We start from the raw sequence: 24,622 nt of genomic DNA on the forward strand, positions 1-24,622 counted from the left end.
AATTTGATCTTACAATCATTTCTCAAATGTGCGTACGTATGATTCAGAGAACTAATAACTAATTTATAAATTGCAAATAATCTTGAATATGTGCACAGCTGAATGGTTTCTGACCTCCGCTTTGTAAAAGAGTCGACATTCAAATAATTTAATTGAGAATGGCAAGCGGCAAGAATTGCAAGCGGCAAGAATTGCTTACATTTCCAAATACCTGCAGTATTCCGACTCTCTGCCACAATGAAAAGTGCTTAAGTCTGCTCAGACTCTGACGTGGCGCTAAGCACTTTTCCACATTAAAGACATTTTTATAAATATGAACATTGGCATGGATTTTAGCAAACACTAAGATCAAATCTGGTTTTAGAGATGAGGCCCCCAGTTCCTTTCCTTATGACCGTAGAGAGATAACTGTCTAACACGGTGGCCTAGATCCTCAGTTCCACAAGCATTCAAGCATTCAAGCATATCGACGCAAGTCGATATAGAGACCTTTGACACAATCACCAACAAGATCGGTATTTCTCTTAAATCCTTTCAAAAGGATCTACAAAGCTATAAAATGAAGAAGTACGAGCGAGACACTAAGGATTATGCAGAAGGATCAGTTTATTACTGGGCAGTAGGGGTGTCCCCGACTATGGATTTTTTAAATCTGCTAAAAAACTACATCAGGACAAGATAGAGCGATATTGTTCTGAAGGGGACTCTAGGCGTGTTTGGCAAGGCCAACAAGCGGTCACTAGCTATAAGGCCAAACCTAGCGGCGTCATAAGCTCTGCTTCCTTCCCAAATGACTTGAACAATTTTTATGCTCGTTTTGAATGCGCTGCTGAGGCATTGATGTGGGGAACATCTCCAACTGGGGATGTGCATGTTAAAGTACCTTCATATGGGAATACACACACACACAGACATATCATCTCCTGATGGGGATACCTTTGGCAGTCAAGCATTTCAGGTCTCAGTTGCTGATACTTGTAAAGTTTTTAAAGCTGTGAAAATAGGGAAGGCTGCTGGTGCTGATGGCATTACTCCGCGAGTCTTAAGGACATGTTATAGTCAACTTGCATCTGTTTTTACTGATATCTTTAACCTGTCACTCTCTCTTTGAATGGTTCCGAATTGTTTTAAAAAAATCAATCATAATTCCTGTGCCTAAGAAAACAACTACCACCTGTATGAATGATTTTAGACCTGTAGCCTTGACTTCTGTGATAATGAAGTGCTTTGAACTGCTTGTGAAATCATATATTAACAACTGCATTCCTGTCTTCACTGATCCACTACAATTTGCATATAGATCAAATAGAGCTGTGGACGATGCTGTATCTTTGGTTTTACATTCTGCACTTCAACATCTAGAGGGTAGGGATGCGTATGTCAGGATGCTGTTTGTTGATTATACAGTGAGGAAAATAAGTATTTGAACACCCTGCTATTTTGCAAGTTCTCCCACTTGGAAATCATGGAGGGGTCTGAAATTGTCGTCGTAGGTGCATGTCCACTGTGAGAGACATAATCTAAAAAAAAAAATCCAGAAATCACAATATATGATTTTTTTAACTATTTATTTGTATGATACAGCTGCAAATAAGTATTTGAACACCTGTCTATCAGCTAGAAGTCTGACCCTCAAAGACCTGTTAGTCTGCCTTTAAAATGTCCACCTCCACTCCATTTATTATCCTAAATTAGATGCACCTGTTTGAGGTCGTTAGCTGCATAAAGACACCTGTCCACCCCATACAATCAGTAAGAATCCAACTACTAACATGGCCAAGACCAAAGAGCTGTCCAAAGACACTAGAGACAAAATTGTACACCTCCACAAGAATGGAAAGGGCTACGGGGAAATTGCCAAGCAGCTTGGTGAAAAAAGGTCCACTGTTGGAGCAATCATTAGAAAATGGAAGAAGCTAAACATGACTGTCAATCTCCCTCGGACTGGGGCTCCATGCAAGATCTCACCTCGTGGGGTCTCAATGATCCTAAGAAAGGTGAGAAATCAGCCCAGAACTACACGGGAGGAGCTGGTCAATGACCTGAAAAGAGCTGGGACCACCGTTTCCAAGGTTACTGTTGGTAATACACTAAGACGTCATGGTTTGAAATCATGCATGGCACGGAAGTAGGGCTGTAGTCAACCAAAGAAATGCTTAGTTGACCAAAGTTCTGTCCTGCACAAAGATTAGTGGACTAAAAAAAAAAAAAAAAAAAAAAAAAAAAAGACAATGTTTTGCATTTTGATTGAACATTTATTAAACAATTGTCATAGAGCATTTATAAAACAACAACGAAAAAAACGTTTTTTTTTGTAATTTATTTTTATTGACACCTGGGATCCCCCGCGAAACGGTTCTCATTCGCGTTTGAATAAGGCCGGCGACACACTGGCTGCTGGCGTGAGAGTCTCAGCTGCTGTGGGTGTCTGTTTTTATTTCGGCTCCCATGTTAATAGGTTGGAGTTTGCACACTGCCTGCGTGAGACACGCGTGGCTCGAGCCACGCAGAAAACGCATGCATGCTAGAAATAGAACCGACGCCTGAGTGTTCCAGCAATGGGAGTGTTCTCTGGCTAGAGCGCAGAACAGCGGAGTTTGTATGGACCGAAGTGCATGCCTGAGCTTGTATTGCTGCTGTTGCTTTGACATTGTGGAAAATAGAATAATAGAAACAAAATGTTTTAGACTTTTTACCCGTTATTATCAATCTAAATTAATCTCATTTTTAATTTAGGCTAACTTAATTTAGTTTTTCTTTATTTAAATTTCGTTTTTTCTTTATTTAAAGTTTGTTTTTCTTTAGGCCTACTTAAATGTAGTTTTTATTTATTTAAATTTCGTTGTTCTTTATTTAAATTTCGTTGTTCTTTATTTAAATTAATTTTTTTCTGTATTTAAATTTCGTTTTTTTTCTTTATTTAAATTTCGTTTTTCTTTATTTAAATCTACCCTTTACTGTGTCAGTAATTTGTTAGTCAGAAAAATATTAGACTACCTTAAAAGTATTGCTTAAGTTAACAGACTGTGTGCGTTTTATATCACTAGTGCAGTGTCCGTTCTCGGAGAATATAGCCTAAGCCCTGCTCGCGTGAGGTGCGCCGCTTCCCGCTCGCGCTGTTCTGTAGTTTACTATTAATTCTGAACGTGTCACGTGTCTGTCTATATTGCACCAAATGCGACACTGCACTCCCTTGTGAAGTTGATTGGATGAACGGTTCTCGAAATAATCAAAATGCAAACGGACAGACAGACACATAGAGATTACTACCTATATTCCTTACTGAGCGCGAAGCAGCAGTGCAGCCAGCCACAGGTGCGGTTCCCGAGTGTTCTACGTGGTGCGCTAAACTGTGGCGCTGTTACAAAATAGCCTAAATTAAAGCATTTAAAGTTGGGGATAAAACATAGGCTAATTATATTTAGAATACAGTAATATATAACTGCTTACGGAAGGTTCCCGTGCTTAAACCAGCACATGTCAAGGCCCGTCTTAAGTTTGCCAATGACCATTTGGATGATCCAGAGGAGTCATGGGAGAAAGGCATGTGGTCAGATGAGACCAAAATAGAACTTTTTGGTCATAATTCCACTAAACGTGTTTGGAGGAAGAAGAATGATGAGTACCATCCCAAGAACACCATCCCAACTGTGAAGCATGGGGGTGGTAGCATCATGCTTTGGGGGTGTTTTTCTGCACATGGGACAGGGCGACTGCACTGTATTAAGGAGAGGATGACCGGGGCCATGTATTGCGAGATTTTGGGGAACAACCTCCTTCCCTCAGTTAGAGCATTGAAGATGGGTCGAGGCTGGGTCTTCCAACATGACAATGACCCGAAGCACACAGCCAGGATAACCAAGGAGTGGCTCTGTAAGAAGCATATCAAGGTTCTGGCGTGGCCTAGCCAGTCTCCAGACCTAAACCCAATAGAGAATCTTTGGAGGGAGCTCAAACTCCGTGTTTCTCAGCGACAGCCCAGAAACCTGACTGATCTAGAGAAGATCTGTGTGGAGGAGTGGGCCAAAATCCCTCCTGCAGTGTGTGCAAACCTGGTGAAAAACTACAGGAAACGTTTGACCTCTGTAATTGCAAACAAAGACTACTGTACCAAATATTAACATTGATTTTCTCAGGTGTTCAAATACTTATTTGCAGCTGTATCATACAAATAAATAGTTAAAAAAATCATACATTGTGATTTCTGGATTTTTTTTTTTTAGATTATGTCTCTCACAGTGGACATGCACCTACGATGACAATTTCAGACCCCTCCATGATTTCTAAGTGGGAGAACTTGCAAAATAGCAGGGTGTTCAAATACTTATTTTCCTCACTGTAGCAGTGCCTTCAATACCATCAGACCTTCCATTTTAATATCTAAGCTGTTAGACCTGGGCCTCTGTACTTCCATCTGCAGGTGGATACAGGACTTTCTAACAGGCCGCTCTCAGACAGTTAGAGTAGGCACTACATACTCAGCCCCAATAGTGTTAAATACCGGAGCGCCTCAAGGTTGCTGTCTTAGTCCTCTATTATATAGTCTGTATACCTATGACTGTATTGCAAAATATCCCACAAATAGTATTGTGAAATTTGCAGACGATACTACAGTGGTAGGACTCATTGACAGCAATAATGAAACTGCCTATAGGGATGAGGTGAGTAATTTGATTATGTGGTGCCGAAGAAATAATCTGTCCCTGAACGTGGGGAAAACTAAGGAGGTCATCATAGATTTTAGAAGAAATAAACCCACACATACACCTGTTTACATTAATAACTCTGCAGTTGAAATTGTTAATACTTAAGTTTTTAGGCATTCATATTTCAGACTCCCTTTCATGGTCCTTTCACATCACCTGTGCCATTAAGAGGATAGCACTGTCAGCACCAGAGGCTTTACTTCTTGAGGTGTCTTAAGAAATACGGTATGTCACTAAGCATTTAAACATTTTTTTACCGTTGTACAATTGAGAGTATACTGACAGGTAATATTACAGTGTGGTTTGGAAGGGCTACTTCAAGTGAATTGAAACTTCTGACAAAGGTGGTTAAAACTGCATCAAACATTATTGGGGATCCATTGGAATCACTCCAGGATATTTATTTGAAACGCAGCACTGGAAAGGCACTGAGTATTATACAGGATGTTAGTCATCCGGCATATAGTCTCTTTTCCCAACTCCCATCAGGGAGACGTTGGCAGAGCATCCCAACACATACGTCACGTTTTAGGGACAGTTTTTATCCACAGGCTGTAGAACGATAGTGTAAGAGGAAGGAGGGTTGAGGTTTGAGCGTATGTTTAAAAAAAAATATCTTTTTTTTATTTTTTTTTATTTTATCTTATTTATTGACTGGTGCTGAGAGAGTGCTAAGGCACATTGTATTTCATTGCTGTGGTACTCTGTACGAATATGCATATGACAAACTTAAACTGAAACTGAACTGAAACACAAATAGTTAGATTAGATAACCCTGACAGATCAATAAATAAAAATAAAGAAATTATTAAAATAACGATAGTAGCCAGAATTTTCAATTTTGTCTTTTTAACTGCAGAAACAACAATAAATTCTAAACTGGAGTGGCAGTCTTTTTAGCTAAAAATGTTCACAGCATCCAAAAATCAAATTAGAACCGGCTGAAAAGTTTCGAAATCACTTGTACCCTACCTGATCAAGAGAAAAAAAATCCAGTCTTTCACTCTTTCTGTGTCCGTTGGAGTCTTTTCAAATTGTGCGCGCGGATAAAATACATTCTAAAACACTTAACGTGAAAAACGTTTAATGACTTAATCTCCTAAAATAGTTAAATTAAAATATCAAATTATGTAAAGAAAACGCTTTACTATTGGAACGCATTGCGTTCATATTCTAGGTTAATTTGCTTATCTGCACAAAGCAGGGGCGGCTGGCCAATAGAGGGCGCTAGGGCGCCACCCCCCCCATGAGCCAGACCACAGTTTATGAGCCACACTCATTAAATAAATAAGTAAATATATACATAAATCATACATACAAATTGTCAGTATTTGTGTGTTTGAGATATTAAGGCGAGACACTACAGGTGAATAGGGTAAAATTTTTAACTAGCAAATATCACCATGAAACTTTCCCAGTTGATTACCTACATTAAGATGAGAAAAAAATGAATTACAAGTTTTCTGTAATTTAATGTTTAAATATGCAAATCAGGCAATATCTAATCAAATATGCACTAATTTGCATATATTTTAAAAAACGATATCTGAGTATTGGATAAAGCCAAGTTAAAAAGTATTTTTTCATTGTGTTCACATACTAGATGGGAAAAAAAATTACAGAGGGATTTATGGATATCTACTTTTGTTATCCGGTAAATCCGAAAATACTGTCAATAGCCTTAAAAAAAATATTTTCGCCATGTTTTTTGGAATAAAATGTTATATAAATCAGACTAGGAATAATATATTTACAAATCCCTCTCTAAATGTCTTCATAATATAACTAGGTACAAGTCTGGAAAGTTTGGTGTATATAGGTGCTACTGAAGTGGAGATTTCGGACTTGGAGTATGAGAGAAAATTCATTTTGAGAAAACGGGCTTTAAAGAATTTTCATCAGCCAATGAGATTGCGCATTCAGCCCTTTTACTTTCACGATTGGTTGCTGATAAAAAGGAAATGACCATATTTGGATCCAACAGAATTGTACACAAGAGAGAGAGCTTCCTAACGGTGCATGTGATGACAGGCTGACGGCAGAGATTGCGGAGCAGCATGTTGATTTAGAACGCGAACTTTTGTTGAAATTATGAGAAATCTACAGACGCAAACAGACAAAGTGTACTAAAATAAAGACCTAAATGTGTATTTCTGACTTTTTTTCAACACAAGTCTGAAAGAAGACATGTTATTGAAGACAAATATCCAAAAATCTCAAAATTGACCAGTAAAAAAAAAACGATGTTTTTGCCTGCCGTGTCTCGCCTTAAATGCACCCAGTATATGTGAAAAATATGATAGAAATGAAAAATGTCTGCTTTTTCAACACGTCTCCTCCACCTGCGTGCACGTCCCATCAGCTCTGGGGCGCTGGAGAAATCCCGCAAAGAGGCGGGTCTGTGGAGCAGCTTAGCCAATTGCTGATTTAAGATAAATGTTTGCCATAAACTGTAGCCAATCAGCGAGCTCAAATCTAGTCAGTTATGGGCGATTCTGTTTAGCGCCCCAAGCTGCGTGCGCACTCATGCGCGCCTATCTCCATCAGACAGCGGTCTATTGTCTATCGGCCTGGCTAGCTGGATGCGGTCATGCTAATGCCTTGTTTTGCTTTCCGTGATTACATTTTAAAACAACGGTGACAGATCCTGCATGGAGTGTAGGAAGTGAGTTCATTTTCAAATGCAAATGGAAAGTTAATTTGTTTGTTTTTGTGTAAGGACACCTCAGCATTGTAATATGACATTAAATAATTACTGACTTTTTCACAGAGCACTGGTATCATGCAGTTGTGTTAAATTGTGTTTGGGTGGTTATTAATAATAATTAGGGCCCAAGCCCTGAAAGGGCGAAGGCCCTATTGTTTTCGGTAGGATTATTATTATTATTATTAGGGCCCAAGCCCTGAAGGGGCGAAGGCCCTATTGTTTTCGTTAGGATTATTATTATTATTATTATTATTGTTCTTCAAGGGTTCGGGGGCTTTTGGGGCCTTTAACGTGCTCAAAAACTCATGAAACTTTGCACGCCGGTCAGAACCCGCGGCCATTAGGGCCGGGCTGAAGCTGGTACCCGGGCGTGGCAGGGGGGCTCAACAGCGCCCCCTAGAACACAATCTTAAATCTTGGACACATACAAGAACGTATTAGTATGAAACTCGGTACACATATAGATCTCATCGGGCCGAACAACTTTCGCGCTCTAAGTTATTAGCTCTGCCCAACAGGAAGTCAGCTATTATGGGTTGTTTGAAAAACGCATGCTGTGGAATTTAATGTACTCCTCCTAGGGAATTGATCCGATCCACACCAAACTTGGTCAGCATGAAGTCAAGATATTGAGGATGCTAAATTGCGGACGGATTTTTGATATCTCGAACGGTTTGGCCGTGGCGATGAAACGAATTTATAGCGAGAAAAGATAAACAGGAAGTGTGTTATAACTTCTGCATACATTAACTGATCTTGATGAAACTTCCGCAGTGTGTTCGTTGTAAGAGGCCGATCACATGGATGTGACTATTGTGAGTCAAAGTTATAGCGCCACCAACTGGCAGCAGGAAGTGTGTCACTTTCAAAATGCTTTGAAATCACCCTCTTATTTTTACCCGATTTGCTTCAAACTTTATGTGTATAATGTAGACACACGGCAGATGTAGACCTGTGAAAGGTTTATTGATATCTTAAATACTGTTGCCGTGGCAACGCATCAAACTTTAATATTCTTTTCAGATGCTTTTGAGACTCTTAACATACTTGAAATTGGATGAAACTCGACAGACACATCACATTTATTAGCCGGTAGACATGTGCAAAGTTTCAGAAACGGGCGTGGTGAGGGGCTCAGTAGCGCCACCTTTAGTCAAAAATGGGGGCTTAGTTTTAAGTAGAGTCACAAAAATCGTTATGTATATTGTTCTCATCAAGCCGGACAACTTTCTAATTTATAGTCATAAGCTGTGACCAACAGGAAGTGAGATATTTTGGTTTGAATGTGATTTTTTGTAGAATTCTCTCCCTCTCTCTCTCTGCCTCTGCGTCTCTGTGTGTGTGAGGGGTGGGGGGATTTGTCTTTTGAGTGAGATTTGTTTAAAATTCCTGTTTTTCAAGGTTTCAGGGGCTTTTGGGGCCTTTAACGTGCTCGAAAACTCTTGAAACTTTGCACACAGGTCAGAACCCTCGGCCATCAGGGCTGGGCTGAAGCTGGTACCCGGGTGTGGCAGGGGGGCTCAACAGCGCCCCCTGGAATGGGATCCGAACACTTGTCCATAAATCAAACACACTTGCATGTAATGATATGAAACTCGGTACACATATAGATCACATCGGGCTGAACAACTTTCGTGCTCTAAGTTTTACGCCAGCCCAACAGGAAGTCGGCAATTATGGGTTGTTTGGAGAACGCTTGCTGTGGAATGCGAAGTACTCCTCCTAGAGAATTCATCCAATCCCCACCAAACTCGGTGTGCATGAAGTCAAGACATTGAGGATTCTAAATTGCGGACGGATTTTTGATATCTCGAACGGTTTGGCCGTGGCGAGGAAACGAATTTATGGCGAGAAAAGAGAAACACGAAGTGGTATAACTTCTGCATACATTAACGGATCTTGATGAAACTTCACCAGTGTGTTCGTGGTAAGAGGCCGATCAGATGGATGTAACTATTGTGTGTCAAAGTTATAGCGCCACCAACTGGCAGCAGGAAGTGTGTCACTTTCAAAATGCTTTTGACAAAAGTGGGGGGGTTAGTTTTACCCACAGTTTTAAAAATCAGTACGTACATTGGTCTCATCGAGCCGGACAACTTTCTAATATACAGTTATTAGCTTCGACCAATAGGAAGTCAGATATTTTGGTTTGAATGTGGATTTATTTGCAAATTCAGCCTCTGCTTTTTACCCACTCCTGCTAAGTGTTTTTTTTTTATTCACACCAAACTTTTTTAACACGATGAAAATACATTAAACATGCTAAATTGTGAACGGATATTAAATATTTCAAACGGTTTTGACATGGCGAGGGATTAAAATAATGTCAAAAAAGGAATCAGAAAGCATCTCATATATTCTTAAAATTTAATTATACACCATTTATTTTTATATAAAATTATACAAATATTAGAACTAAACCTATTTTATTCTGTTTTTGCAATTCAAAAAGTATGAAAAAGTTAAAAACAGGCTATTTAGTGCTATTTGTTTCAACAAAAAAGCAAACATAGGGCTATACTGCCCTCTTGTGTCCAAAAGGATATCAAAATAGTATATAAAACGTTTTACTAGGTAGGCCTATTGTATTTAAATATAAATTTATTAGGTATATGACTGTGAGGATATTTTCCCATCGGTTAAGCGACGTGTGACACGAGCGGGTGCTTTTAAATCGCTAATATAAAAGTGAAAGTAAAAAAACGGACGTCCGCACGGACATTGATAATGGTGCACGTTGGAAAGAATGATACTTTTAAACATAACACTAAACCGCCATTAGGTGTCGCCAGGCGACCATCTTAATGAGCGAGTCATTGATTCATTCGTTCAAACGATTCATTCCAATGACTGAGTCATTCATGATTGAGACAGATGTTTATGGATTGACCATTGAATCTTTGAGTCAAGCGATTCGTTTCAAAATGCTGAATCATTCAGTAATGAGAAAACAAGTTGCTGTGATCTTTGTTTAACTATTTTTGCTGCTGAAACAGAACAAAAACAGTCAATATTGCATCTAAAATGTAAGTGACTTAATTGTAACATTTTATTAACCTGTTGTATGAAATCAATGTCACAGTTTCAATCGTGATTGTATTCAGGAAATAGTTGCCTACTCGTCAAGTGAGGTTGCTTAACTCTATCATATGTTATAAAATATATAAAAACTCCATATTTGTAATTTTTATAGTCAGTATGTTGTTAACTGGGTTGCTTTTTGTGTGCTGCGCTCATTTGTTTACAATTCTCCTGGAGAAGCAGCATGAGCCTCAGCAGTGCAACCTTGTTACCATTGATCAGTAATACATTTATTATTAACTGCTGATTGCAACTTAAAATGAATGTAATGAAATTAGAATAATCTCTCGTTTTAGTGATTCCCAAGTTATTTTTTTTGTTATTGACGTTCTAATCAGGCTATACTCTGGTCGGGCAAGTAAAATTCTCTTTCAGGTAGGCCTATTGTATTTATATATAAATATATTAGGGATGTGACTGTGATAAAATTTTCCCACCGGTTAATCGACGTGTGACACCGCTGAGCGCTTTTAAATCGCTAACTATAGTATACTATATACTAGTAAAATACAGACGTCCGCACAGACATTGATAATGGTGCGGAGTAGAGCGAGCATTTTCAATTTATTCCTATGGATGTAGGAATTAACTAAAACATTTTATTTATGTTTTTGTGTCCACTTTTCAACCGCAACCGCGTCACACACACACACACATTCCAGAATTGCAATCTTGACATCGCAGCCTGTTCATTATAGCCCTAATACAATATAATAATAAAAATAGTCAACCTAACATAAACGAATTACACTGCTCTGTTTAAATAGTCAGTAGTACAATTTGTACCATTTACAGTAAGCAGAGCTCCACTGTGATGTTTCCAAGCACATTTTTGCGCGCGTGAAGAGGATGATTTTTTCCAGCGATATTGGAACACGAGTGAAGTACAAAGCCTATAATAAAGAATAGTTTAGCATCCAAATACATCGCAAATATTGAAACATTTTGATTCTAATGAGAGGGTTACGTGAGACCAACACTGCTTACTTTCGTTTTTATTTTTACATTAAATTTAAAGGATTTGTTGTGGAATATTTTGAGTGTATCATAAAATCAGAATAAGGTAAGACAAGTAATATTTTCTGTCTTATATATATATATATATATATATATATATATATACACGTGTGTATATATATATATGTATATGTATATGTGTGTGTGTGTGTGTGTGTGTGTGTATACATATATAGATAGATAGATAGATAGATAGATAGATAGATAGATAGATAGATAGATAGATAGATAGATAGATAGATAGATAGATAGATACCGGTAGATAGATAGATAGATACCGATAGATAGATAGATAGATAGATAGATAGATAGATAGATAGATAGATAGATAGATAGATTGATAGATTGATTGATAGATAGATATTTATATACATATATATATATATGTATATATATAGATAGATAGATAGATAGATAGATAGATATTTATATTTATATATATATATATATATATATATATATATAAATATATAAATAAATATAGCTGCGAGCAGCGATGGAGGGCCCAAACCGGTGACACCGCCACCCCGGTGGCTTTAGTGTAACTAAAGGCACCAGGGTGGCGGTGCCACCGGCTTGGGCCCGCAATCGCTGCTCGCAGCTATATTTATTATTATTATTATTATTTTGTCAACCTTTCGGGCACTTTTGGGGCCCTTAACATGCTCGAAAACTCTTGAAACTTTGCACACAGGTCAGAACCCGCGGCCATCAGGGCCGGGCTGAAGCTGGTACCCGGGCGTGGCAGGGGGGCTCGACAGCGCCCCCTGGAACGGGATCCGAACACGTGTCCATAAATCAAACACGCTTGCATGTAATAATATGAAACTCGGTACACATGTAGATCTCATCGGGCCGAACAACTTTCGTGCTCTAAGTTTTACGCCAGCCCAACAGGAAGTCGGCTATTATGGGTTGTTTGGAAACGCATGGTCTGGTATTTGAAACACTTCTCCTAGGGAATTCACCCGATCGCCACTAAACTCGGTGGGCATGAAGTCAAGACATTGAGGATTCTAAATTGCGGACGGATTTTTGATATCTCAAACGGTTTGGCCGTGGCGAGGAAACGAATTTATGGCGAATAATGGAAACAGGAAGTGTGTTATAACTTCTGCATACATTAACTGATCTTGATGAAACTTCAGCAGTGTGTTCGTGGTAAGAGGCCGATCACATGGATGTGACTATTGTGAGTCAAAGTTATAGCGCCACCAACTGGCAGCAGGAATATATCACTTTCAAAATGCTTTGAAATCACCCTCTTATTTTTACCCGATTTGCTTCAAACTTTATGTGTATAATGTAAACACACGGCAGATGTAGACCTGTGAAAGGATTTTTGATATCTTTAATACTGTTGCCGTGGCAACGCTTCAAACTTTAATATTCTTTTTTGATGCTTTTGAAACTCTTAACATACTTGAAATTGGATGAAACTCGACAGACACATCACATTTATTAGCCAGTAGACATGTGCAAAGTTTCAGAAACGGGCGTGGTGAGGGGCTCAGTAGCGCCACCTTTAGTCATAAGTGGGGGGGTTAGTTTTATCAACAGCAACAAAACTTGGTATGTGTATTGTTCTCATCAAGACGGACAACTTTCTAATTGACATTAACTACCTCCGACCAACAGGAAGAGAGATATTTTGGTTTGAATGTGGATTTTCTGAAGAATTTTCTCTCCCTCTCTCTGTGTCTCTGTGTGTGAGAGGGGAGGGGGGAATTTGACTATTGCTTTCATATTGTTAATCAAGGTTTCAGGGGCTTTTGGGGTCCTTAACGTGCTCAAAAACTCTTGAAACTTTGCACACAAGTCAGAACCCCCTGCCATCAGGGACAGGCTGAAGCTGGTACCCGGGCGTGGCAGGGGGGCTCAACAGCGCCCCCTTGAACAGGGTCCCAAAACTTGGTCCATAGATCAAACACGCTTGCATGAATTAATATGAAACTCGGTACACATATAGATCTCATCGGGCCGAACAACTTTCCCCCGGTCAAGTTTTACGCCAGCCCAACAGGAAGTCGGCTATTATTGGTTGTTTGGAAAACGCTTCCTATGGAATGCGAAGTACTCCTCCTAGAAAATTCACCGTGTCCCCTCCAAACTCGGTGTGCATGTAGTCAAGACTTTGAGGATGCTAAATTGCGGACGGATTTTTGATATCTCGAACGGTTTGGCCGTGGCGAGGAATCGAATTTATGGCGAGAAAAGAGAAACACGAAGTGGAATAACTTCTGCATACATTAACTGATCTTGATGAAACTTCAGCAGTGTGTTCGTGGTAAGAGGCCGATCAGATGGATGTAACTATTGTGATTCAAAGTTATAGCGCCACCAACTGGCAGCAGGAAGTGTGTCACTTTCAACATGCTTTTGACAAAAGTGGGGGGGTTAGTTTTAACTCCAGTAAAAAAAACTCAGTTCATATATTGATCTCATCGACCCGGACAACTTTCTAATTTAAAGTCATAAGCTCTGACCATCAGGAAGTCAGATATTTTGGTCTGAATGTGGATTTTTTTGCAAAATCAGCCTCTGAATTTTTAGCCACCTTTATCTAAGTGGTTATTTTATTCCCACCAAACTTTTTCAACATGATAAAAATATATTAATGATGCTAAATTGTGAACGGATAATAAATATCTCAAACGGTTTTGCTATGGCGAGGGATTAAAGTAATGTCAAAAAAGTAAACACTAAAAGGCTCATATATTCTAAAAATGTAATTATACACCATTTATTACTACATAAAAGTATACAAATATCAGAACTTAACTCATTTTATTCTTTTTTTTTCAATTTAAGAATGAAGTTTAAGTTTAAAAACTGCCAGAATGGTTGTTTAGTCTAAACAATAAATATATAAAGTCAAACATAGTGCTATACTGCCCTCTTGTGTTCAAAATCAGGTAGGCCTATTATATCTATATAAAAATATACTAGGTATGTGACTGTGAGAATATTTTACCACCGGTTAACTGACGTGTGACACTGCTGGGGGCTTTTTAATCGCTAACTTAAAAACGAAAGTAAAATATGTTCGTCCGCACGGACATTGATAATGGTGCGGAGCAGAGCGAGCGTTTTCAATAAATTCCTATGGAAGGAGGAATGACCTAAGAAACGTTGACTCTGTTCTGCTCGTTCCTCGCTGAGGACGCGCACCATTATGAATGCCTGTGCAGCCGTGAGCATTTTAGTTTCATTTTCGGGGCGGATTGCTTGAATGTATTTAAAAAAAGCACAATGTTGTGTTTTATTGCTACTGTACAAAAATATAAGTTAACACTTTGCAGTTTGAATGATGTTCTGAACAAAATGACAGAGTATGTTTTTATGTGTCCACTGTTCAATCGCGCCCTCGTTTTAGTGATTCCCAAGTTATTTTTTCATTTAAGTTTTTTTCATTGTTCTAATCAGGTCAGGCAAGTAAAATGATCTGTCTTATCCCTTACATTTTTATATAATTATATAAATATATAATACACTACTGTTCAAAAATTTGGCGTCAGTAAGATTTTTAAGCTAAGTTTCTTCTGCTCACCAAGGCTGCATTTATTTGATTAAAAATACAAACAAAAACAGTAATATTGTAAAATAGTATTCCAATTTAAAACAGCTGCTTTCTATTTTAATATATTTTAAACTGTTATTTATTCCTGTGATCAAAGCTGAGTTTTCAGCATCATTATTCCAGTCGTCACTGTCACATGATCCTTCAGAAATTATTCTAATATGATGATTGATGCTCAAGAAACATTCATTATTATTTTAAATGTCGGAAACAGTTATGTACAGTCTTTGATGAATAGAAAGTTCAAAAGAACAGCATTTATCTGAAATCTAAAGCTTTTGTAACGTTAAACACTACCGCTCAAAAGTTTGGGGTTAGTAATAATTTTAATTTTATTTTTGGGGGAAAGAAATAAAATAAATCAATACTTTTATTCATCGAGAATGAGTTAAACTGATCAAAAGTTACAGTACAGACATTTATAATGTTAAAAAAAATTATATTTGAAATAAATGCTGTTCTTTTGAACTTTACATTCATCAACGCATTTTGAAAAAAAATCTGTACACAACTGTTTACAACATTGAAAATAATAATTAATATTTATTGACCATCAATCATCATATTAGAATGGTTTCTGAAGGATCATGTGACACTGAAGACTGGAGTAATGATGCTGAAAACTCAGCTTTGATCACATAAATTAATTACAGTGTAAAATATTTTAAAATAGAAAACAGCTGTTTTAAATTGGAATAATATTTCACAATATTACTGTTTTTGTTTGTATTTTTAATCAAATAAATGCAGCTTTGGTGAGCAGAAGAGACTTCTCCTAAAAACATTAAAAATCTTCCTTACCCCAAACTTTTGAACGGTATATATATATATAATATATGTTTGTATAATATATATATATATATATATATATATATATATATATATATATATATATATAGCTGCGAGCAGCGATGGAGGGCCAAAGCCGGCGGTACCGCCACCCCGATGCCTTTAGGTAACTAAAGGCACCGGGGTTGCGGTGCCACCGGCTTGGGCCCGTAATCGCTGCTCGCAGCTATATTTATATAATTATTTTTATTTAATAATAATAATTATATAATTATTTTTATTTATATAGCGCCTTTCCAACACCCAAGGTCGCTTTACAAAGATATGTAAAAGGCAGTGGTTCTCAAACTTGTTCTCAAACTGTCACTCGAGGTGACAGAAGGGGGTACGGGAACAAAATGCTGCATTTTGCCATTCCTTTAATACTACCTCACCTTAAAATAAGATTTAAACTGAGCATGCATTTCTATCAGGTAAAATGCTATAAATACATGACATCCGATCAAATGACCTTATCTTTTGCGGTCTGCATTTAAGCAGCATGTGTAGGCTATACAGGTCTTGTGCAGATTGCTGCCTCGGCAAATCGCGCTATACTACCATTCTCGCCAATGTGCGTTCCCTTTGTAAAAGTAGGGATTTAGCACTTACTAGCATGAAAAACAAATATAGACACAGGCTGTGCATGGAGATCGATATAAGATTCAAACTCTCTTCGATACAAACACATACCCTGTGTGAGTTTCTGTGTTTAATAATGATCACATTATATGAAGATCCACACGATTGCGCGAATGTGGCATTGATTTTATACAACAGTTCAACAAACGAAATATTAATATTAAGTGATGTTCATTTTCAACACAGTTGTCTATTTTTTTTTTACAACAAAATAATAGCTCCAACGAAAGCCACAGCAGAACTGCAGCACACAACAGTACTGCAGCACACAGCAGTGTTTGTGAAAGAATCTGCGGCTTTGAACGAATCAGAGTCAAGGATTCAATGATTAATTCATAAATACAGCCACTTGCTTCATTACTGAGTGAATGAATGACTCGATGACTCTCCACCTACTGCCGGTTTTAATTCAATATTTAAAAGCATCACTTCGTTTTTACCATCATTGCATATTTCTCTATTGAACATTTATTATGAACATTTATTATTTAAAGCATTATTTATTTTATAAAGGTATTTGTAAAGGTAAAAATGCACTGGAAAAATCGATTTAAGGGGGCAAATACTGTCCCTTACTGAAAAAGGTGCGACTGAAGAGTGGGTACGCAGAAGGATGTTAAAAGCCTCATGGGGTACAACTCAAAAAGTTTGAGAACCACTGGGACTGGGTTAAGGAATAGAACAAAATAAACATCAACATCAAAGCACAATACACATACCAAGTGCAGAAAGTAGGCCTAATATTCAGAGGTCAGGCTAATATTCAGAAGTTAGGTTAAAGACACAAACAAAGAGGGATTCAAACAAATAGCATATCAATAATTTACAGACTGTGAGCTGAAAAGTAATATTCAGATAAAAAATTTGTTTTTGAAGGAGAGAAGGGTGGATGTTTGACGAATGTCTTGAGGAAGAGCATTCCACAACCTCGGAGCCACTACGCTAAAAGACTCCCATGGTTACCAGACTATTGAAACCGACTGAATATGACACAGCCCCACCGAAGATATTTTTCACCAGCCGCCACTGGCACATAGTATGGTTTCTTAATAAAGTGTGTACTGTGTACATAAATTAAGCCACTTTAAAGTGCCTTTTAAGCGCTTTAAAAGCTTTTTTCACGTTAAGCATTTTAGAATGTCCCGTGGAAAACCAACTTGTTAACGTTGGTCGGCAGAAGTGCGAACATGGTTTTCCTGATGCTAAATCCAGCTTTGGAGAATATCTTTTCTGATGGTGTACATCCACACTTTAGATTTTCTTATCCCAGACATTGTTAAAGATTTAAATCCTTGCCGCCAAGACGCTCCTCTGTCGGTCACAGATTGAAAGTGAAACTTAAATCCGTCACGGGGTGTTTTGATTTATTCACGCACGTTAAAAAATATTTTTTAAAAGCTTCTTTCTTTGCACATTTTTATATACAGCATTATCATAATAGGCTGAATATTAATGTATTGACAGAAAACCGGTAGTTCTATGTGAAATCAGACATTGAGCGCCCTCATATAGCCAAAGTGGCATGATCCTAGTTTCATAACACCTCTGCAAAGATTCGACCGTGAGATCGGTAGTCGAATTAGGCTCCTCCAATCGAAGCATCGAATCTTCGACTATTCGGGGTCACCCCTACTGGGCAGACGAACAAAGACGAACAAAGACGACTTCGTAAACCCCGCCCTGCGCAGCTCTCCACCTCCGCCAGCGAATGGTAAACCAGTGACGCCGCAAACCAGTGACGCCGAGAGCCAACATGGTACTAGGAATTTTTTTCCCAACGCCAAGCCTCCCCATCTAAACGGACAAGGAGGGGTTCGAGAGGGTCGGGGAGGCAGAGGACGCAGAACGTATCCAGCAGAACCAACGCGCCGCTCCCCACGCAACCTGAACAGACTGTGATTAACATCTTGGGATTCAATCTAAGTGAGGGAGAGACGGAAGTGTTAAGCAAAGGTTTATCTTTTTGCCCCACCAACGCTGTTAACCCATTCAAACTCAAGGTAGACACTTTTAAATTCTTCTGATCACTCCAACTTAAAGGGTTAGTTCACCCAAAAATGAAAATTCTGTCAGTAATTACTCACCCTCATGTTGTTCCAACCCCGTAAGACCTTCGTTCATCTTCGGAACACAAATTAAGATATTTTTGATTAAATCTTAGAGTTGTTTAACTCCTCCATAGGCTTCTAAGGAACCGAAACTTGCTGGCCCAGAAAATGTATTAAAGACATCGTTAATATAGTCCTAGTGACTCCAGTGGCTCAATCTTAAGTTTATAAAGCGATGAGAATACTTTTTGTGCGCAAAAACAAACAAAAATAACGACTTTATTCCACTTTTCATTTCCTTCTCTCTGGACCTCGGGTCTTTTTGCGTAGTGTTTAAGCGTAGCGCGTCTGTGTTGCACGTCACCTACGTGGTGACGTGTAACACAGACGCGCTGCGCAAAAACACTACGTGAACCAACTAGAGGTCCAGAGAGATGTTAAGGTGTTTATTTAAATGTATACACTTATTTGTGTTTTTTTTCTTTTTTTTCTTCTCCTTTTTTGTCTACACCTGAGTGCTTGTATAGGACTGGTTAATTGATGTACCACACCCACCTAGGCCAGTGGCCAATGCCTTGAATTTTGATTCTCTAAAATCTGTGCATTGTTGCCATTGACTGTTTGACTCTGAAGACGACGCATGGGCGTCGAAACGTTAGTCGTTTTGCACCAATAAAAATCACTTAAAACGTTGTGTGCTCCGGTCCTGCTCCTTGGTCCTAGCTTCCTCTTCCACAAGCATTCAAGCATTATTTATACTCCTATTGATTTGCATGGTTATTTTTTGTCAGCATAATATATTTGTAATATTTATAAACTCAACTTGGTACAATTTGCTTAACAGATGAATAATTCATACAAAATCTTGCAAACACATTCTTCTAACCCTCATTCTAGCTACATTCTACAATCTCACTGGTTTCTCAGCTCTTCCTCAGCTCCTCAAATCATCTACGTTAGTCTAATAAAACTATTTAGGAAATATTTTATATTTTTACCAGATTGATATATGAGTGGTCGCTACACATACTGTATGATCTTTACTGGGAAAGTTAATTCTGCAATTGTATAATTAAACGTGTGAAATGGTCTATATTATCCAAAAGAACCATAAGAAAACATTTCAGCTCTTGTTCAGTGCAAGAATGTCCTTTGCAGTGCACTAACCTCAACTTTATAGATGTTTGAGGGGTGGTCTCTTTGACCACAGTGCTGTATGACTGGGCTCTTACAGCAACTGTCAGGGACCACCCGTTGCTCAGCATCACCAGAGCGGATCCAAACACTCTCCGCCCAATCAGAGGCGTTGTTACTGCCACAGCACTTGAACTGACAAGAGGGAGAAGCAATCATTAGCCCAAAACTACTCAAGTAAATAACAAATGCATTTTAGCAAACAGATAGTTGTCCCACCTCCTGCTGTAGTTTGTCCACAGCCTTTGTCACATGCTCCTGCTCAGGCTGATGGTATTTCTGAACCATAGTCTCTCTCAGGTTCTCCTTCAGTTCCTCATTCAGCTACAACATTCACAAAGTGTAACATTGAAAGACACAAATGCATAGCAAACAATGAATGAAAGAAAAAAAGAACAAGTAACTGACCTGCTGGTAATAAATGTAGGCCAAAACTCCAGCAAGGATTTCCAACAGGAACACACACAGCAATAGGACAAAATACTGACAATAGAAGAAGAGAGACAAGGGGTATTAGAGATTTGGTTTCAAGTACAATTCTTGTGAGATGGCAATTTATATAATGATATCCAGAACAAATGATAAATGCCTTTAAACTCTTTCTCCGCCATTGACAGAATTTTCTGGCAATCCATGTTTTCACTGTTATAAAGTAGGGGAAGCTATTACACATCTTCTGAAATAGTACAGAATCTCCAGATCCAAAATAAGCATAGAAGAACAAGCGATACAAGCATTGTCGCATATGTACGCTAACACGATCATTAAACACTAAACAGCATATAAATCAAAACTGCTTAACATTACGTTACTGAATGAAATGTCAAGGAATTTGCAAGCTTTGTGAATGTTGATGGACTCAATCAACTCCATCTATGTTTTGATCATTGTTCTGAATCCGATCCGGAAATAGTCTTTGAAAACAATGAAATTTTTTTCTTCTTCTTTGATCAACCCTCTAACACTGTATCTGGTTCGTGTTGTGTACATGTCGAGAAGACGCTGTTTTCTAAGCTGCAAAAGAAAATTATCTTCATAACACTTCCAAAGGATGAGAATGTGAAGAGTCAGTGGTTGAAATTACCACACCGTTTGTCAACTGCTTCTGAAATCTTGGCGAGATCGACGCAGAATAAAAAAAAAAAATTATCCATTAAAGATGGGACAGTACCCACTTTATTTGGACCAACTTGCTCCTCTGAATCACATCCTGTAAGTATGATTAACTACTGTATTGATGAATACACTTTCTAATCTACCTGGTGTTAAAAATACGTAGTTTTGTGTTTTATATGTGTTGTCTATACACATATTTCGATTCCCAGCCCTATTAAAGACTCATCTCTTCAAACTGGCATACTCATAACACACTATTACATTTCAATAATTCAAGTGGGGGACAAAATGTTTATGGTGGTTGTAGGATTGGATTCACTTGGATTTCTTTTATGATCTCTATAAAATTTTTGAAACATCAAAGCGCTATCAACCTGTAGCCCAAGACTGGTTGCCCACTTTAAAGATAAGCAGGGTTGAGCTTGTCCAGTGCCTGGATGGGAGACGACCTAGGTCAGGAGTGAATCTCCGCTAAAATATCAACTAAAATATACATATTGCTAAAATATTTGTTGTTGAACAATAAATGTGTAGCAGTAACTTTAAGGTAACTATTGTAGTGGAGTAATCAAATGTAGGATAATTAGTCTGTGCCTTACTTTCTTAAATACAGAGATTGATTGTTCCTGTCTGCCTTGTTCGCTGCTGCTGATGTTGCGTTGGTTTGCGTCTGTAAGCTTCATATATCTTTGTTTTTAATCATTATTTACTATCATTCCTTGTTGTTAATACTGCTAAATATAGCTTACTCAACATCACACATTAACCCGACATCGCTAGCTTCAATCTAAATCGTTATTGCAAGCACAACATAAATTCGCTAGCCTGTTAGCGTGCCATCTGTGTGCTCTTTATTTATTTTTAGGCGCTTAAAATAACTTTAAAACAGAGCATCGCACCTTTTACGAGTTCATCAAACAACTTAGGTGTGTAGGATCAGTCAACAAAACACGGTGAGTCATGTCATCTTCTCTTATTGTCACTTGCACTTCATGTAACATGTATAGCATAGCCTTCTCTGCCAGCACAGGATTTACATGTGATAAATGAAGGGAGATAGTCAGGCTGGCGGAGAAGATTTCAGAACTAGAGACACGCAAGGGCTTAGACACTGCTTAGTGAACTCTGTACATTGTTCGGTTCCAGCTGAAGTAGAGCCTGTGCAGCAGGGCAACTGGGTGACGTTGAGGCGCTGTAGTCACGGGACAAAACACAGCTCTTACGTTCCGATTACCATAACAAATAGATTCTCCCCACTGTGAAACACCCACTGTGAATCCTGTTGAATGTGCCCTAGTTATTGGCAATCCTATTACATGGAACGTGAAAATAGAGACACCAGCCGCCATAGTCAAATGTTTGCCGGGAGCCAGAGCGCCTGACATCAAAGCAAATTTAAAAGTACTGGCTAATGCTAATCGTAATTTCAAGTCGGCACTAATGATGTTCGACTCGGCCAGACGGAGATCACCAAAATTAACGTTAAAGAGTTGTGTGAACTCGCAAGTACGATGTCAGGCACTGTAATTTGCTCTGGCCCCCTTCCTGTTCACAGGAGTGATGAGATACTTAGTGGATTGTCCTCACTCAATGGCTGGCTGTCTAAGTGAGGTCCGCAAAATAATACAGAATTCATAGACAATTGGAAAAGTTTTTGGGGCAGACCTGACCAGTTGAAAAGAGATGGTATTCATCCCTCCTGGGATGGTGCTGCTCTTCTCTCTAGTAATATGGCACATAGTCTTAGAGCTCAATTGGGGCTCAGGTCAGGAAGCAGACAGACTAGCTAAACCGACCGTCTGCTAGCTGTCTCACGTCACCAGGGTCAGATAAATCCCATCACATAGAAACTCTTTCACCTAGATATCATCATATAGAGACTGTGTCTGTTCCCTGAATTAGGAAATACAAAAAAACTTCCAAACCCATCTAAGGGTAAAATTTTTATTGATGTTCAACAAATAAAAAACAGATACAATACAACTGAGCAAATGATAAAGCTTGGGTTGCTGAATATTCGATCCCTTACTTCAAAAGCACTTATTGTTAATTATATGATTACATACTATAACCTAGATGTGCTCTGTTTGACAGAAACCTGGCTAAAACCAAACGATTACATGACTTTAAAAGGTTAGTTCACCCAAAAATGAATAAATCATGTTGTGTAATAGCGTAGCGCTTCTGTGTTATATGTCACACGCATCACACACATGACCAGCATCGGCCAATAGTGAGCCTACGTGTGACGTACAACACAGAAGCGCTGCGCTATTACACTACGTGAACTCACTCGAGGCCCAGAAAGAAGGAAATGAATAGTGGAATAAAGTCGTTATTTTTGTTTACTTTTTGCGCACAAAAAGTATTCTCGTCGCTTGATAAACTTAAGATTGAGCCACTGTAGTCACATGGACTACTTTGATGATGTCTTTATTACCTTTCTGGACATGGACAGTATACCGTACATACATTTTCAATGGAGGGACAGAAAGCTCTCGAACTAAATCTAAAATATCTTAAACTGTGTTCCGAAAATGAACGGAGGTCTTACGGGCTTGGAACGACATGAGGGTGAGTCATTAATGACATAATTTTTGGGTGAACTAACCCTTTAAATGAGTCCACCCCCCAAGATTACGGTTATACACATGAACCTCGTCTGAAAAGCAAAGGGGAAGATGTAGCTGTAATTTATAGTAATATTTTCAAAATTACTAAGAAGTCTAGTTTCAAATATAATTCTTATGAAGTGTTGGTGCTTAATGTAACAATATATAGTGTAAATGATAAACCACGTTTGAGATTTGTACTGGCTACTGTATACAGGCCACCAGGGCACCATACAGACTTTATCAAAGAATTTGCTGACTCTATCAGAGTTAGTACTGGCTGCAGATAAAGTTCTAATTATTGTTGATTTTAATATACATGTTGATAACGAAAAAGATGCATTGGGATTGGCATTTAACCCTCTGGGGTCTGAGGTGTTTTTGGGGTCCTTGAGATGTTCTGACATGCCCTGACATTTGTGCTTTTTTCAGTTGCTTATAAACATAGTAATGGCAAAAAAAAATTACACACTATTTAGCACAAACAGGGCTACCATAATATGTGAGCAACAAGAATGTACATGTCTGCATTTTTGAGAGAATAATGTTTATGCGTGGTTATTGAAAAAACTAAAAACTAAAGTTTCTGAAATAAGACCACAAAACATACACTAAATATGTGCCAATAAGACTTTTGTCTAATAGATGTCATCGCCTAGTGTTTTTTCTTCAAAATTATGTGAAAATCACCCTGCCTAATCCTTCACATAACACAATACATTGATTTGAATTTTGCAAAGCACTTTCTGTTTGGAAAGGCAATATTCGAGTGGGCGTCAACGATCATGCATATTTAGTGGTTCACACCTGAGGACCGCATACTTAATGAGCCATTCATTCAGGTGAGTCACTGAGCCACAAGAATGCAAGAGCAACAGTTGGAAGCATCTCAATTCTTTTTTATTTTTCCACATATTGTGCTTGCAAATTGGCCTATAATATCCAAGGAAAACATGTCTAGTAATTGTGCAGTTAATTCTCATACTGTATTTTCAGTTTTGGAATATTTATCCTCTCCCCAAATTTGTCACTAATAAAACACAATAAAAATTATTTAAAGAAAAGGCTTATATTTACCTTTTAATAGTTTG

The 24,622-nt window shown here is 38.3% G+C and overlaps 1 protein-coding gene across 2 annotated transcripts in view; it reads right to left on the reverse strand.

Annotated features, from left to right (window-relative positions):
- The window catches only part of cd151l (CD151 antigen, like), an 88,699-nt gene that overhangs the window by 14,389 nt on the left and 49,688 nt on the right, over positions 1 to 24,622 (reverse strand). For both annotated transcript variants that reach the window (XR_014627477.1, XM_084409655.1), the window contains exons 4-6: positions 20,212 to 20,286; positions 20,023 to 20,127; positions 19,777 to 19,938 (exon numbers count right to left, since the gene is read on the reverse strand). Coding sequence is in view for 1 of the 2 variants with exons in the window: in XM_084409655.1 (XP_084265781.1) it covers positions 19,777 to 19,938; positions 20,023 to 20,127; positions 20,212 to 20,286 (342 nt within the window). In the remaining variant the exon portion in view is untranslated. The remainder of the gene's footprint in view (positions 1 to 19,776; positions 19,939 to 20,022; positions 20,128 to 20,211; positions 20,287 to 24,622) is intronic.

The sequence above is a fragment of the Rutilus rutilus genome (assembly GCF_951802725.1).
Source record: "Rutilus rutilus genome assembly, chromosome: 5".
Taxonomy (NCBI): Eukaryota; Metazoa; Chordata; class Actinopteri; order Cypriniformes; family Leuciscidae; genus Rutilus; species Rutilus rutilus.